General features: G+C 38.4%; 1 protein-coding gene across 2 annotated transcripts in view; it reads right to left on the minus strand.

The window, feature by feature from the left end:
- Positions 1–16802, minus strand: part of numb (NUMB endocytic adaptor protein) — a 260447-nt gene that overhangs the window by 17574 nt on the left and 226071 nt on the right. Inside the window, exons 4-5 of one of the 2 annotated variants that reach the window (XM_028822132.2) lie at positions 7454–7486; positions 6361–6435 (exon numbers count right to left, since the gene is read on the minus strand). In XM_028822132.2, coding sequence (XP_028677965.1) covers positions 6361–6435; positions 7454–7486 — 108 coding nt within the window. The remainder of the gene's footprint in view (positions 1–6360; positions 6436–7453; positions 7487–16802) is intronic. The other variant, XM_028822133.2, reaches the window with a different exon arrangement.

A 16802-nucleotide genomic window follows, 5' to 3' on the forward strand; every position in this document is an offset into this window, starting at 1 on the left:
CTAGAGAAAACCTCAATGAAGAAGAAACAGTGTGTAAGCATACATATTAACACATGTGCAATTAAACGTGTGCATTTACGGGGTGATTTCTCAGGCTTAAAAGCTCGCCTTTTATTAAAAAGGTAAATGCAAACTGTTTTCATTCTGAAGGGCACAAACCACGTTGGATTTCAGCCGTTAAACGCGCAAAAATGTCGGTACACCAGATAAATAAGCGCAACATATTATCAGTTGTATTGTATGCTTACAATACATATAGAAATGTGTTAATCGTTAACTAATAGCCTGGGATGGTGTTTTTCGACTCGCGCCTTGATTTAAACGATTCCATGTCTTGGTGGGTTTGCGTAGCTTATTGTCAATATCTTTACACCTGTTTTTAAGACTTATTGACTGAAACGGGCTTTCACGAAAAAAGTTAGGGCTTTGCTACAGGATACACCCTCCACAAGTTAAGGAAGTAAAAATAAAGGTATATATTTCTGTTTTATTTAAACCTTTTAAGTTCGTATGCATAGCCCCATTTGGCTGTTTTAGTTTTTTTTTTTTCTTTCTTCAGTAATATTTAATCTCCTTAAAGAAAAACAACATATGCATTTTACTTTTTTGGTATCTCTTTAGTAATATTTTAGTGTAAAAGGATAACCAGTATTTAAACCTTTTATGTTACTTTATAAAGTTATTTTACACAATGTTGAAAAATTAATAAGAAAGCTGCATATTTTGGCAGCTGCTGCTTTAATTTTCAATGAAATGAAAAAAGCTCTCCAAAAGAAAACCTCAATGAAGAAGAAACAGTTTGCACTATCTAAAAAGGAGAAACCCTCATTTATAAAGGTTTGCTGCAGATGACTTAACTGAAAATAAATGAATAGTTCCTATGTGTATAATACATATTTATCTATTTGACTTATGCCTTTATTTCAGCAACTTGCAACATCTGAGGTACAATTTGTTACATTACTTTTGTTTTTTGCAGCACAGGCAGGTGAAGTGACTTCCTCAGGGTCACACAGTGGTGTCAGTACCAGGATTTGAACTGACAAGCTCCGGGTTTGCTGAAATATTACTGAAGAAAGAAAAAAAACGAAAACGGGCAAATGGGGCTATGCATACAAATGTCCATCCATCCATTATCCAACCCGCTATATCCTAAATACAGGAGCCAATCCCTGCCAACACAGGGCACAAGGCAGGAAACAAACCCCGGGCAAGGTGCCAGCCCACCGCAGGGCGCACACACCCACACACACGGGACAATTTAGAATCGCCAATGCACCTAACCTGCATGTCTTTGGACTGTGGGAGGAAACCGGAATACCCGGAGGAATCCCAGACAGACACGGGGAGAACATTCAAACTCCACGCAGGGAAGCAAACCCGGGTCTCCTAACTGGCACCTTTCACTGCGCCACCATACCGCCCGCATACAAACTTAAAAGGTTTAAATAAAACAGAAATATATACCTTTATTTTTACTTCCTTAACTTGTGGAGGGTGTATCCTGTAGCAAAACCCTAACTTTTTTCATGAAAGCCCCTTTCAGTCAATAAGCCTTAAAAACAGGTGTAAAGCTAAACTTGCAGCACCGCTATTCAATTACACTTGCCTAATGCCTCTCCTAAGGGGAGATACTGTGGGATCTGGGCATCAGTCAAAGCACCAACCACAGGCCCGATTAGAAACCGGGAAGCTGTGATTTGTCGTCTCCCTCCCATGTAATAATCACAGCCCGTGTTACAACGCACTATGTATGTATGTATATATGTATATATATGTATATGTAGATATGTGTATATATGTATATGTATATATGTATATATATGTTTACATAACCTCTTTAACATACTACTTCTCCGCTGCGAAGCGTGGGTATTTTGCTAGTCTTTAATAATAATGAGATGCAAAGCAAGACAACTGATAACTAAGATTGTATTTGTATCTTTCATACATGTCTCAATAATATATTTGACAAGAAAAAAGCGAAGGTCTAAGAAATACTGACCTGCTATAGTCCACAAAGCATTTGGATTGTGATCTCAGAAAAAAGAAGAGACTGTTGGGGCAGAATGAGAACACTTACAGGCCATTGCTCATTTACAAATACAGTTGGGCCAGATTTTCAAGCCAAGAACTTTATCTGGGCCAGACATTTTCAGCAGCAGGTAATGACAAATTTTAAATCAACACAAATGAATGTATTTAAAAACAAGTAATTTTCATTCATTGTTGCCCTTTTAAATTTGGTCACTTCTGAACAGGCAATAATGAGGTTGCCGGTTTGAATCCCGTAAATGCCATAAGTGACTCTACTCCGTTGGGCCCTTGACCAAGGCCCTAAACCTGCATTCGCTTTCCGGGGATTTACATTAATCTGCATCCAGCACTCTAAGCAGGTCCTCCAATTTACAGGGAAAACGTGCGGGTTGGTAGCAGGACTGGCACTCCAGCCAACATAAAAAAGCTCACTGTCCCAGTGTGGTGCTGAGGTGTCACCAAACACACTGGGGTCCCAATCCAGGTGGTTTGTTGTGTTCTGGGTATGACAACGCGCTGTACACAGCGCACACCCCCAACCTCTCTCTGGCACAGGCATATCAAAAATGTAAACAATAAAATAAAAAATTATATACAGTTAGGTCCATAAATATTTGGACAGAGACAACTTTTTTCTCATTTTGGTTCTGTACATTAGCACAATAAATTTTAAATGAAACAACTCAGATGCAGTTGAAGTGCAGACTTTCGGTTTTAATTCAGTGGGGTAAACAAAACGATTGCATAAAAATGTGAGGAAACAAAAGCATTTTTTTTAACACAATCCCTTCATTTCAGGAGCTCAAAAGTAATTGGACAAATTAAATAACTGGAAATAAAATGTTCATTTCTAATACTTGGTTGAAAACCCTTTGCTGGCAATGACAGCCTGATGTCTTGAACTCATGGACATCACCAGATGCTGGGTTTCCTGGGTTTCATTTTAATGCTCTGCCAGGCCTTTACTGCAGCGGCTTTCAGTTGCTGTTTGTTTGTGGGCCTTTCTGTCCAAAGTTTAGTCTTCAACAAGTGAAGCATGTCTCTGAACACCTCAGAATTCATTCGGCTGCTTCTGTCCTGTGTCACATCATCAATAAACACTAGTGTCCCAGTGCCACTGGCAGCCATGCACGTCCAAGCCATCACACTGCCTCCACCGTGTTTTACAGATGATGTGGTATGCTTTGGATAATGAGCTGTTGCACGCCTTCTCCATACTTTTTTCTTGCCATCATTCTGGTAGAGGTTGATCTTGGTTTCATCTGTCCAAAGAATGTTTTTCCAGAACTATGCTGGCTTTTTAGGATGTTCTTTAGCAAAGTCCAATCTAGCCTTTCTATTCTTGAGGCTTATGAGTGGCTTGCACCTTGCAGTGCACCCTCTGTATTTACTTTCATGCAGTCTTCTCTTTATGGTAGACTTGGATATCGATACGCCTACCTCCTGGAGAGTGTTGTTCACTTGGTTGGCTGTTGTGAAGGGGTTTCTCTTCACCATGGAAATGATTCTGCGATCATCCTCCACTGTTGATTTCCGTGGACGTCCAGGTCTTTTTGCGTTGCTGAGTTCACCAGTGCTTGCTTTCTTTCTCAGGATGTACCAAACTGTAGATTTTGCCACTCGTAATATTGTAGCAATTTCTCGGATGGGTTTTTTCTGTTTTCGCAGCTTAAGGATGGCTTCTTTCACCTGCATGGAGAACTCCTTTGACCACATGTTGTCTGTTCACAGCAAAATCTTCCACATGCAAGCACCACACCTCAAATCAACTCCAGGCCTTTTATCTGCTTAATTGATAATGACATAACGACGGACTTGCCCACACCTGCCCATGAAATAGCCTTTGAGTCAATTGTCCAATTTACTTTTGAGCCCCTGAAATGAAGGGATTGTGTTAAAAAAATGCTTTAGTTGCCTCACATTTTTATGCAATCGTTTTGTTCACCCCACTGAATTAAAGCTGAACGTCTGCACTTCAACTGCATCTGAGTTGTTTCATTTAAAATTCATTGTGGTAATGTACAGAACCAAAATTGGAAAAAAGTTGTCTCTGTCCAAATATTTATGGACCTAACTGTGTGTGTGTGTGTGTGTGTGTATATTATATATATATATATATATATATATATATATATATATATATATATATAAAAATAAACATAAACTGAACAGAATCTGATGTAGTCGCAATACTATTTTCCACTTTTGGAAAAAAAAACAACATTTTGCTCATATCTGACCCAGACACATCTAAAAAGTGCATAAAATCAAATAAAGTACACAATATTAGCAATAACTTTGGTTTCCCTTTTGAAATATGAGATCCTCCCCCAGTTTAAAGGGGTGGTCATGACAGGCAGGGGATTTGTTTTTTCATAGAACTTAAACTCATTCACACAGTTTTAATCACTCATGTGACCAAGGTTAAATTTGAGTCCCACAACGACGCCTTTCCCATGGAAATTGTTTTTTTTTTTTTTCCCCTCCAGGAAAAAAAACTACCCTAGTAAATGTTTAACAGCAATGCACTACGTATGGCGTGAAAATGGATTAGTACATTTATTTTAATGATTTGTCTTTAAAATATCAATGTACAGAGTTCTTGGGTGTCATGCAATTAATTTTTAACTATAATTATTACTATTATTTTTTGTTTTACTAAATCTTATTTTCCATGTTAATGAGCTCCTGTTGGAAGAATTTACTGACAACAGAACATATAGCACGCACGCCAAAACGACTGAAGTAACAACTAAAGAAGTGGCATTTTTTGATACCATTTTAACAAAGTCTACTGTCCTCCATCAATCACAGAGCAGCCTAGTAAAGCGACAGTAATACACCTGCAACCTTAAAACACAGACTTCATCACATCGCTGTGTGTGACAAAACATCGGGCAGGCGACTGCTCCTACATGTCTACTGACGGAAAGGTCAGCATTTTGCACGGAGTATCAGTTAAATCAAAAGAGAAATGCATGCAAACACAAGGAGACTGGTGACAATCACACCTTAGTGTGCCTGCACGAAATCAGAAGAGACAGCTGAATTCCACAGGGCACATATATCTTCATAACAGGGGACCTTTATGATGGGCAGAGGAATTTCAAATGTTTTGCAAGCCTACATTTTGTTTTGATGACCAGTTGCTCATTATTCTGACACAAGTGTAACCTGCCTCTCGTTGAAATTCACAGCTGTCCTGTCAGCCGCGCCGTGTACTTAGAAATATTTTCCCACACGCGTCTCCAAGTTTGATGTCATTTTCGCCGCGACTCCCTTGCACCCAGTGAGGGATATAAACTGGCCTTTATGCGACTCAGGGATATTACAAGGGGGGGTCCACACCGACACCTATGTTAACGTCACATCTGCTTTACAATAAAAAATGACCTTTTGCATTTGTTACAGTATAATAGTGTAAAGTTTCAATAATTTCATTCGCCACTGGCGAACTAAGCAGAAATGATAACCGCTAAAGCCTATTTTTGGTTTGTGACCATTTTAGCTGCCCTGGAGGGACCATGGGCTAGGCCACTCGGAGGTTGCTAAAGAGGAGATTGGTTGGAATGAAACTGCTCACTCTCTAGGACTGTTTGAGTCCTCTGAGTTAGCTGGTCATTTGGTGGTTAGTTTTACATTTCTTTATGGTTTAAGAAAGAAAAAAAACTATCAAGTATGTCAGTAATAATAAGGAAAAGCAGTCTGTTAAATTAGTAACAATAAATGTTTACCAATGAATAATAATAATAAATAATACATTTATATAGCACCTTTCTCATGCTCAAGGCACTTCACAGAGTTTAAGAGAACAGCAGATAGATAGATAGATAGATAGATAGATAGATAGATAGATAGATAGATAGATAGATAGATAGATAGATAGATAGATAGATAGATAGATAGATAGATAGATAGATAGATAGATAGATAGATAGATAGATAGATAGATAGATAGATAGATACTTTATTAATCCCAAGGGGAAATTCACAGCAGGGTATACAGTATATAGTACTGTACTAAACCAAATAAATAAAGAACAATAACATAGTAAATGGAGAATGAGTCTGGAGAAAAAAAAAATCTACAGCCACCTAATGTTCCTGCTCACCATGAAATGTTTTAACACTAGGACCCACATTAACAATATTAAATGCATGCAATGGCACAGAAAACCCACAAGGTTTCCTTGATATGGTAATCCTCAAATCTCTTATTTTGTTACCAGTGTTACCTTTATTCACTTTGTGTATTATAATAAAACAAAATGGAAGAGAAAGAAAAAGTACTAAAACATACGCACAGTAAACACAAATACCAACCTTTGTTTTATCATCGACAACCCTGAGTCCATCTGCTGAAACCCAGAGGACAGCTCTCACAGCCTTCTTTCCAGCCTTAATTGGATGAAAGAAAGAAGAAAAAAAAATTAACATAACATCAAGTGAAGAGATCAGGCACCACCACCCTTCCCTGCAAGGCATAATCCTCCTCATTCTGCCCTGCCTTGACCTGTAAGAAAGAAAGGTAATGTTCATTACAGGGACAGAGAAGAGGGAGACCTCCAAACCTTATGGGTCTTTGCTGCGCTGGCACTCAACTTTTAGTTTAACCCTGTAGACACACAATCACCAAACAGAAAAATTCAAACCATCACAAGAAAAACCAAACAAAGATAAAAACCTCCCCTTTGAAATGATCTTCAATTAACTGTAAAACAGTGGGAAAGGAAGGAGGAAGGCCAAGGGGTCACACCATGCAGAGGATGGAAAATTTCATTAAGCATTTCTGGAATTAATTACTTAATATAATAAAATTCAGACATCATCTTTATTAATAAACTCTAGTACTTACGTAAACCTTCAGCAGAGCACCTTTTGATTCACATCAAAGCAACTATGTTAGCCTAAACTAGCAGTGTCCACCGAGGGTTTACAGTAAAGGAACTCAAATTGCACTTCACAGTGTAAATCTCAGAAGCATCAACATGTGATGTTCAGAAGAAAATCAATTAATTCTTAAAAACTTAGTGAATTGTCAGCTGTGTTTTTAGGAGGATGCATGCTTCCCGAGTTGATTTATTATAAAATAATGCCGTCTGCATGGCTCTTAAGCCAAGAAAGCAGTTGAATGGCACTTTATATTTTAAATTTGCAGTCTCCACTTGGCTGTTCGTCCTACTTGCTCACAACATTTGGCCATATTATAGGGCTCAGCACACTTCTTTTCTAGAGCACTCTGAGGAGATAACATGCATTCTTTTGAACACACTTCATCCATCTGGAGGACAGCAGACACAGAAATCACCATTAGAATTAATTAGTGACAAAAAGGTGTGACGTCCTTGTCCTTCATAGCACCTTTGACCTGCACCCACTTACCAGACAAAGAAACGGGGAGAAAGTTGCAACTTACTTTTCCAAAGAAGCCTTTGAAGAACTTCCTGTCCTGGAGTGACAGAAGGGGAACAAGGCAGCAGAGCATTACTGAAGGAAGCTACACGTCCCACAGCTTCAGCCACATACACAATGGGGAAAGAAAGACAGCCCCCAATCTCCCTCAAAGCCCCTTCCCCCAAGTCAAAGGCAAAGCATAGACTCCAAGGTGAGAGATGAGATGGAACATCAAAGCAGGGAAAGCCATTCAAACGGCAGTGATCATGCACTCCTGTGGTAACTTAATTTCATCAAGAACAAGTTTTTAGTTCTCCAGTTAGTAGAATGTTATTCAGTTACAGGCATCACTTTAGACAGCCTACCTACGAGATAAATGTATTTAACATTAAGAGACAGAAGGACACAGACTACTACAAGTAGTGTGAGATTTAAAAACACTTCTAGCCACTGGGAAAACTGGAAGGGATGAGGGGAAAAAATGAGATACTAAGGAGTTCACAATAATGGTGGGAAAGAGGAGACACACCGAGTGAAAAACCTACTGTCTTACTCGCAATCATCTTAATCATCTATTACACTTAACTATCATATTGATCTTACCACCACTAATTCCAGATTAGTCCAAAAGGTGGCACTACTTACACATTCATCTGTTACACTGACTCAGACTGTAATGACTTGCAACATTACTGAAATCTTTTCAGAAATGAATGTATCTTCAAGAAGAGAGAAACAAGAGGATGACTGACTGAATTCCAGGCCTCCAGGCATCTGACAAAGCCGCTTGAGCAATAGGGTAGCCTTATATCCTAATCTGCCTAAGACAACTTCCCCAGCAGTCATTTCACAAGCACATTTTTCTTAACTAAGTAGCTTCTAAGTTCCCCTGCCAGAATATGCAAAATTAATACTTTATTACCTTACTAAGAGATGTCACTAAGTGCTGTATAGTAATCTTTTTTATGCAAAATGAAATGGAGCACATGATGGCAAACCAGTTCTCCTCTTCAACAGACACATTACCATCTCCTGCTTGAGGGACTTGTGGCTGAGATGTTATTTTGTTTCACTTATGTTGTATTTATAATCATAGCCTATTTACAGTGTACTCACTATGACTAAACCAACGACGGTTTCTAATGTCACAAAGAAACAAACAGATCACCTGCTATCCTCCTTTAAATGTGGAAATCTAATAACTTCAGGTTGACTTTGCAATTTATACATGAAGTTTACACTGGACTTAAAATTTAAGCAATTTTTCTCAAATGATAAACATAACAATTGCTACATACATACAGGAAAAGTTGTAATTTATGATTTGGAATGCTGTGTTTTTTGTTGCACCTTTATCCTGCCTTAACGCACACGTTAAGTTTAAACCAAATGTAAATGCGTAACCTAAATTTTATTCACTTAACATCGGTCCTTCTTAAAGTTCATCTAAACAACAAAACAATAAAAACAAAATCTTTATGTCCATTCATTAACTACTGTGTTATTGTAGCATGAACCTCAGTCTGTTAATAGTTAATTTGATGTGAATTTCAAATGGAAGAGAGTGGTCTTTCAAGGGTTAGAGAAAATATCAAGCATGCAAATAAAAATCAGATAAAGTAGTAAGGCAGTGTATTTTAAAATAAAACATTTCCTTTAACCTGCTTAAAAACAAAAACAGATATTAAAAACAAAATTAAAAACCATCTGAACACTTGACAATTATACATTAAGCAACTGTGTGGGAGCATTAAATTCTAAAGTCATTGGGAATTTAGAATCCAAACTAAATTATAGTATACTTTTCAATAAAATGAACTTGAAAAACAACTTATGTATATTGGTTGCAGGGTACATGAAATTTAGGAAAGAATGGTTTTTCTGAGTTCACCAAACATTAAAAGCACTGCTAGCAAATACACTAGCATGGAATTTATCTTTTAGAAAACACCAGTCTCCAAAGTCTCCCTGAGTAAACTCAAACAAAGCAAAATCTTGTGTGCGCCCAGCTTTTACATAAATGAATGTCTGCAAACACACCAACTGAAGAATACTTACCATGTGATGTCACTGAAAAAGGCCACACATGACACTGAATACCAAATGAACATTTTGGAATCATTCTAGCAAAGAGACCCACCACTTTCTTTTCATTCTTCAACAAACCAACAAACTGTGTGCAGAAAATCTCAATTCTCCTGTTCATTGGAATGCATGACTTACAGTGTAGATTTGGCACCAGCATTTTAGCTGTACATTACCTTTGACTGAACTGGAGAGGTGGTGTATCTCGTATGGGTAACCCTGAGCTGTATATTGTAATACAAATCCTCAAGAAACTGGTATTTAGCTTAAGATGTACTAAATACATCTTAAAACCTACGCAAATACCAGTAAATTAACAATATGACACAAAATAATTAGGATGAATTAAATATTTCATCAGATAATTAAGTATGAAATAATATTGCTTTCACTGAAAACCCACCTTTATTAGTCAAGTGTTTACTGCATGCAGACTGCAATATAGATTTACTTGAAATCACATTAACTTTATTACCCTTAGATTTGCTGATCTTCACTTTTGAACCTCATATTGTACACAAGTTGAAGTGCTAAGAAATAGTTTCTACAGGAAACTGTTAAATACATGCTTAAAATCAGGTCTCAGAGTTTTATTTCTCTTTTGTATTTTTTTCCTGGTTTTCAATATCACAGACGCACTGGTCATGTCTACTTCAGCTTGCCTTCTAACATTACGGCATTACTGCTGGTTACCTGCTCCTGCTCTAGGGTTACAGTGCTAACACAATGCATCTATTATTCAAACACACCTCTATTTTTGTACAGTGCCCAAGAATGTCTGTCATGAATAGCATGTTACATGAATATCATTACATTTTTTGTGACTTTAGCTATCTCAAAACACTAAACAATTCCAGAGATTTTACTTTCAGAAGCTGGACTAACTTTAATGTAACAAGCTGTAGACAAGGAGCCACTCCAGGGCACACTCATATACAAACCAAAATGAAAACTGACACAAAAGCCTTTAGGGATGATGGAAGAAAATCCAATGCATAGACTCTTGAGTGCATAAAAACACTACACAGACAATAACTAGGCTCAAGATAGACAGTTCCCTGGACAGTAGGTCCGTGAAGTAGCTCATTAACACTATACCATTATGCCATACAATACAAACATAAGCTTAGTTCTAGAAGTGCAGGTATTGATTGCATTAAGGGTTTTATTAGTAATAAAATAATATGTGGTCTATTACACTGCTCAAAAAAATGAAAAGAACACTTTGAAAACACATCAGATCTCAATGGGAAAAAATCCTGCTGGATATCTCTACTGATATGGACTGGATAATGTGTTAGGAACGAAAAGATGCCACATCGTTTGATGGTAATGAAAATAATCAGAGGGCTGAATTCAATGACACCCTGAAAATCAAAATGAAAAAATGATGCAGCAGGCTAGTCCATTTTGCCAAAATTTAATTCCAGCAACTCCAAATCGTACTCAGTAGTTTGTATGGCCCTCACGTGCTTGTATGCATGCCTGGAAATATTGGTGTTTAATGCTCCTAATGAGACGACAGATGGTGTCCTGGGGGATCTCCTCCCAGATCTGGACCAGGGCATCACTAAGTTCCTGGACAGTCTGAGGTGCAACCTGGCGGCGTGAGATGGACCGAAACATAATGTCTCAGAGGTGTTCTATTGGATTGAGGTCAGGCAAGTGAGCATGGGGGCCAGTCAATGGTATCAATTCCTTCATCCTCCAGGAACTGCCTTCATACGCTTGCCACATGAGGCCGGGCATTGTTGTGCACCAGGAGGAACCCAGGACCCGCTGCACCAGCATAGGGTTTGACAATGGGTCCAAGGATTTCATGCCATTTCATGGCAGTCAAGGTGCTGTTGTCTAGCCTGTAGAGGTCTATGCGTCCCTCCATGGATATGCCTCCCCAGACCATCACTGACCCACCAACAAACCAGTCATGCTGAACGATGTTACAGGCAGCATAACGTTCTCCACGGTTCTCCAGACCCTTTGACGTCTGTCACATGTGCTCAGTGTGAACCTGCTCTCATCTGTGAAAAACACAGGGCGCCAGTGGTGAACCTGCCAATTCTGGTATTCTATGACAAATGCCAAATCAGCTCCATGGTGCCGGGCGGGCTGTGAGCACAGGGCCCATAGGCCAACCTCATGAAGTCTGTTTCTATTTGTTTGGTCAGAGACATTCACACCAGTGGCCAGCTGGAGGTCATTTTGTAGGGCTCTGGCAGTGCTCATCCTGTTCCGCCTTGCCCAACGGAGCAGATACCGGTCAGTCCTGCTGATGGGTTAAGGACCTTCTACGGCCCTGTCCAGCTCTCCTGCAGTAACTGCCTGTCTCCTGGAATCTCCTCCATGCCCTTCAAACTGTGCTGGGAGGCACAGCAAACCTTCTGGCAATGGCGCATATTGATGTGCCATCCTGGAGAAGTTGGACTACCTGTGCAACCTCTGTAGGGTCCAGTATCGCCTCATGCTACTAGAAGTGACACTGACCGTAGCACAACTGCAAAACAAGTGAAAAAATAGTCAGAAAAGATGTCAATTGCCTCCACCTGTTAAACCATTCCTGTTTTGGGGGTTGTCTCATTGTTGCCCCTCTAGTGCACCAAAGCAGCTGAAACTACTTAACTGACTAGATCAATAGCCCAGAAGTGTCACTGACTTGATGCTATACTCTCATTCAAAAGCATTCCTTTAATTTTTTTTTTTTTTTTTTTTGGGCAGTATTTATTATTTTTTATTAAGATGTGTAAGATTTGTGTTACTTTCAGTTATATCAGGGAAAATTAGTTGAGCACAAACTATGCCTCTAAGATTAGGACATACTTTCATGTAACTCCTTTTTCTAAACATTTCAGTTGTTTAGAATTCCAAATGTATAGTCATGTGAAAAAGTACAGCCCATGAAATGGTGTTTTTCTTTTTTAACATGTGGACGCCTCAAGATTAGATCTTCATTTAAACAGTGTCTACAGATAAAGGTGATGCAATTGAAAACATAATGCCACATTTATATTTGGTAGTCTATTGTATAATTTAAATAAAACAGAAATGCAAATTTTTGTTTCAGATCAAAAGAGCTTTCTTAGGTCTCCCAAAATCAGGTTCTAAATACCTAGGATTTTGAGAAGGGATTTCAAAAGATCTTCAAATGATAAAAAATGTGAACCATTCCACTTTCTGGAAGATAATCAACAAATTACAGTCATGTGAAAAAGTTTGGGAACTCCTCTTAATTCTTTGGATTTTTGTTTATCATTGGCTGAGCTTTCAAAATAGCAACTTCCTTTTAAAATATGACATGCCTTATGGAAACAGTAGTATTTCAGCAGTGACATTAAGTTTATTGGATTAACAGAAAATATGCAATATGCATCATAACAAAATTAGACAGGTGCATAAATTTGGGCACCCCAACAGAGATATTACATCAATACTTAGTTGAGCCTCCTTTTGCAAATATAACAGCCCCTAGACGCCTCCTATAGCCTTTAATGAGTGTCTGGATTCTGGATGGAGGTATTTTTGACCTTCTTCCATACAAAATCTCTCCAGTTCAGTTAAATTTGATGGCTGATGAGCACGGACAGCCTGCTTCAAATCATCCTATAGATTTTCAATGATATTCAAGTCAGGGGACTGTGACAGCCATTTCAGAACATTGTACTTCTCCCTTGCATGAATGTCTTTGTAGATTTTGAACTGTGTTTTGGGTTATTGTCTTGTAACTTCAACTTTGTGACTGATGCTTGAACAATATCCTGAAGAATTTGTTGATATTGGGTTGAATTCATCTGACCCTCAACTTTAACAAGGGCCCCAGTCCAATGAAATAGCCACACAGCCCCACAGCATGATGGAACCTCCACCAAATTTGACAGTAGGCAGCAGGTGTTTTTCTTGGAATGCGATAAGCTTCTTCTGCCATGCAAAGCACTTTTTGTTATGACCAAATAACTCAATTTTTGTCTCATCAATCCAAAGCACTTTGTTCCAAAATTAATCTGGCTTGTCTAAATGAACATTTGCATACAACAAGCGACTCTGTTTGTGGCGTGAGTGCAGAAAGGGCTTCTTTCTCATCACCCTGCCATACAGATGTTCTTTGTGCAAATTGCACAGAATTGTAGAACAATGTACAGATACACCATCTGCAGCAAGATGTTCTTGCAGGTCTTTGGAGGTGATCTGTGGGTTGTCTGTAACCATTCTCACAATCCTGCGAATATGCCGCTCCTGTATTTTTCTTGGCCTGCCAGACCTGGGTTTAACAGCAGCTGTGCCTGTGGCCTTCCATTTCCTGATTACATTCCTTACAGTTGAAACTGACAGTTAAACCTCTGAGATAGCTTTTTGTAGCCTTCCCCTAAACCATGATACTGAACAATCTTTGTTTTCAGATCTTTTGAGAGTTGCTTTGAGGATCCCATGCTGTCACTCTTCAGAAGAGAGTCAAAGGGAAGCACAACTTGCAATTGACCACCTTAAATACATTTTCTCATGATTGGACACCCCTGTTTATGAAGTTCAAGGCTTAACAAGCTAATCCAACCAATTTGGTGTTGCAAGTAATCAGTATTGAGTGAGCAGTGACATGCATTCAATTCAGCAAAATTACAAGGATATCCAAATTTTTGCACAGCCAGTTTTTCACATTTGATTTAATTTCATACAACTAAATACTGCTTCACTAAAAATCTGTTTGGAAAACACCCCAGTACTAAGATGTTCCTAGGAAATGAAAAACATACCACGGTTATCTTTTTTGTTGAAAATAGAGTCAATTATTATGCAGGCTGAGAGGGGTTCCCAAACTTTTTCATATGACTGTATATCTACATGGAATGTATGCCAGGAGGAAAACAGTGCTGTCCAGAAAGAACATCATTCCAAGACTAAAGTTTGCCCATGGACACCTAGGCAAAGACCAGGAACTCTGGAACAATGTGCTCTAGGAACAAAAGGCAAATATAGAATTATTTGGCTGCAGTACCAGAAAGCAAGTTTGGCAAAATTAAAGACAGCATTTGAATAGCAGAACCTGATAACTTTAATTTGTGGCGGTGGAAATGTTCTTGTTTGGGGTTGCTTTGCTGCATCAGGGCCTGGGTAGCTCACTGTCATATAATCCGCTATGAATTCTTTATTATAGAAGAGGGCGTTAGATGACAATGTGAGGCTAGCTGTCAAAATACTGAAGCTCTACTGAAAGCACACCTTGCAACATGACTATGATCCAAGGAATGGAATAAAAGAAAAAAAAAAAAGATGGATTGTGGAATGTGCAAGTCAAAGCCCTGAGTTGAATTACATCAAGATGCTGTGGGAGAATTTATTATGAGCTGTGCAGTCGAGGCACCCTTCAAACACAGAAGAGACCCCAACATGAGGGGGCAATACCAGCTATTAGAGCCACCAATTTCCATTAACAACAATGGCATTTTTGATAAATTTTCATTAAACTAATTGTAGCAAAGCCAAATTTTATTTCTCTCCCCCCTCCCCCCAATTACATCACATTTATCTATAGATACTGATTAAAGGAAAATCAAATCATGATATGTCCACATATGTTGAAAAAAAAAAACACTTCATAGGGTAGGTATGCTTACTTTCTCATATAATTGTACTACGAACTGCCACAAGCAAATTCTGCACATCATTCAAACAAAAGGCTAGCTCCTCGTCGTAAATGATCAAGTGAAGACAAGATGTTCATAAAACAGAAAGGAAAACAACATTCAATAGATATGAAATAATTGCAACACCCAAATACTTGAAAATCAGTAATCAATTATTCAAAATACAACTGCATAATCAAATTCTGCTAACACAATGGAAAAATGAATCCAATTTCATTATGACAAGTCAAAAGTTAAAAAATCTAATTATACATGTAGATAAGCTTATAAGACAAAATAAAAAAGTATGAAGAGGTTTAGAACGGGTATTTCATATTGCCAACCACGCAATGCCAACAGGGCACCCATGAAATACTGGAAACCAACAATCTGACTGATAAGAGAAATGCACACATTTTGTTAAACAGAAAGCAAGTAACGTACACCAGGACTGTTAACAATGTACTTGTCTAGAGGACAGAGTTAATGTGAAATTTGTGTTGCATAAACCTAAGCAAAACCTTTTCACACGAACACAGTTAAGGTTAGGATTGGCCAACGATTAACAGAGAATACTTAAAGTGGACAGTTTTGTCCAAAAATGTGATGGCCCATTGGTACTTGGGCATACTATGGTAGTGTTCACCTCACTTTAAATATACAGTACTCCTGGAAAGGGTTGTGGTGGCAACAAGCCAAGCTGAACACACCATGCCACTTCATCCTCAGTAACAATTTCTAGAACTTACTGGGGAATTCCCAGATACTCCTATGCCAATGAAAAGATAACACTTCTCCAATGTGTTTGGGTCTTGAGACTATTACAAGTCTGAAATAACTATCTGCATTTCTACTAACACATTAAATTTCATTACTGTTGTGAAATTATTTCAAGACGCACTAAATTAACACAGATTAAAAGAAAGAACAAACTATATTTACAGCAAAAATCTACTTCTTAAACCTCTGCTCCTTAGGGACAAGCTGACAGAGATGGGAGTAGATTCATACCTGGTGGCATGGATCGTGGACTATGTTACAGACAGACCTCAGTATGTGCGTCTCGGGAACTGCAGGTCTGACATTGTGCTTTCTCCGGTCCTGTTCAGCCTATATACATCAGACTTCCAATACAACTCGGAGTCCTGCCACGTGCAAAACATTTAAACGGTAACATTATACAATGTTATTGACTGTTATACCTGCCTTGCACTCTCCACCTTGCATTTTTTAACTTGCACTGCATTTTTATCACTCTTTAATTAATATTGTTTTTATCAGTATGCTGCTGCTGGAGTATATGAATTTCCCCTTAGGGATTAATAAAGTACAGTGCATCCGGAAAGTATTCATAGCACATCACTTTTTCCACATTTTGTTATGTTACAGCCTTATTCCAAAATAGATTAAATTCATTTTTTTCCTCAGAATTCTGCACACAACACCCCATAATGATAACGTGAAAAAAGTTTACTTGAGGTTTTTGCAAATTTATTAAAAATAAAAAAACTGAGAAATCCCATGTACACAAGTATTCACAGCCTTTGCTCAATACTTTGTCGATGCACCTTTGGCAGCAATTACAGCCTCAAGTCTTTTTGAATATGATGCCACAAGCTTGGCACACCTATCCTTGGCCAGTTTCGCCTATTCCTCTTTGCAGCACCTCTCAAG

The sequence above is a fragment of the Erpetoichthys calabaricus genome, chromosome 16 (assembly GCF_900747795.2).
Source record: "Erpetoichthys calabaricus chromosome 16, fErpCal1.3, whole genome shotgun sequence".
Lineage (NCBI taxonomy): Eukaryota > Metazoa > Chordata > Cladistia > Polypteriformes > Polypteridae > Erpetoichthys > Erpetoichthys calabaricus.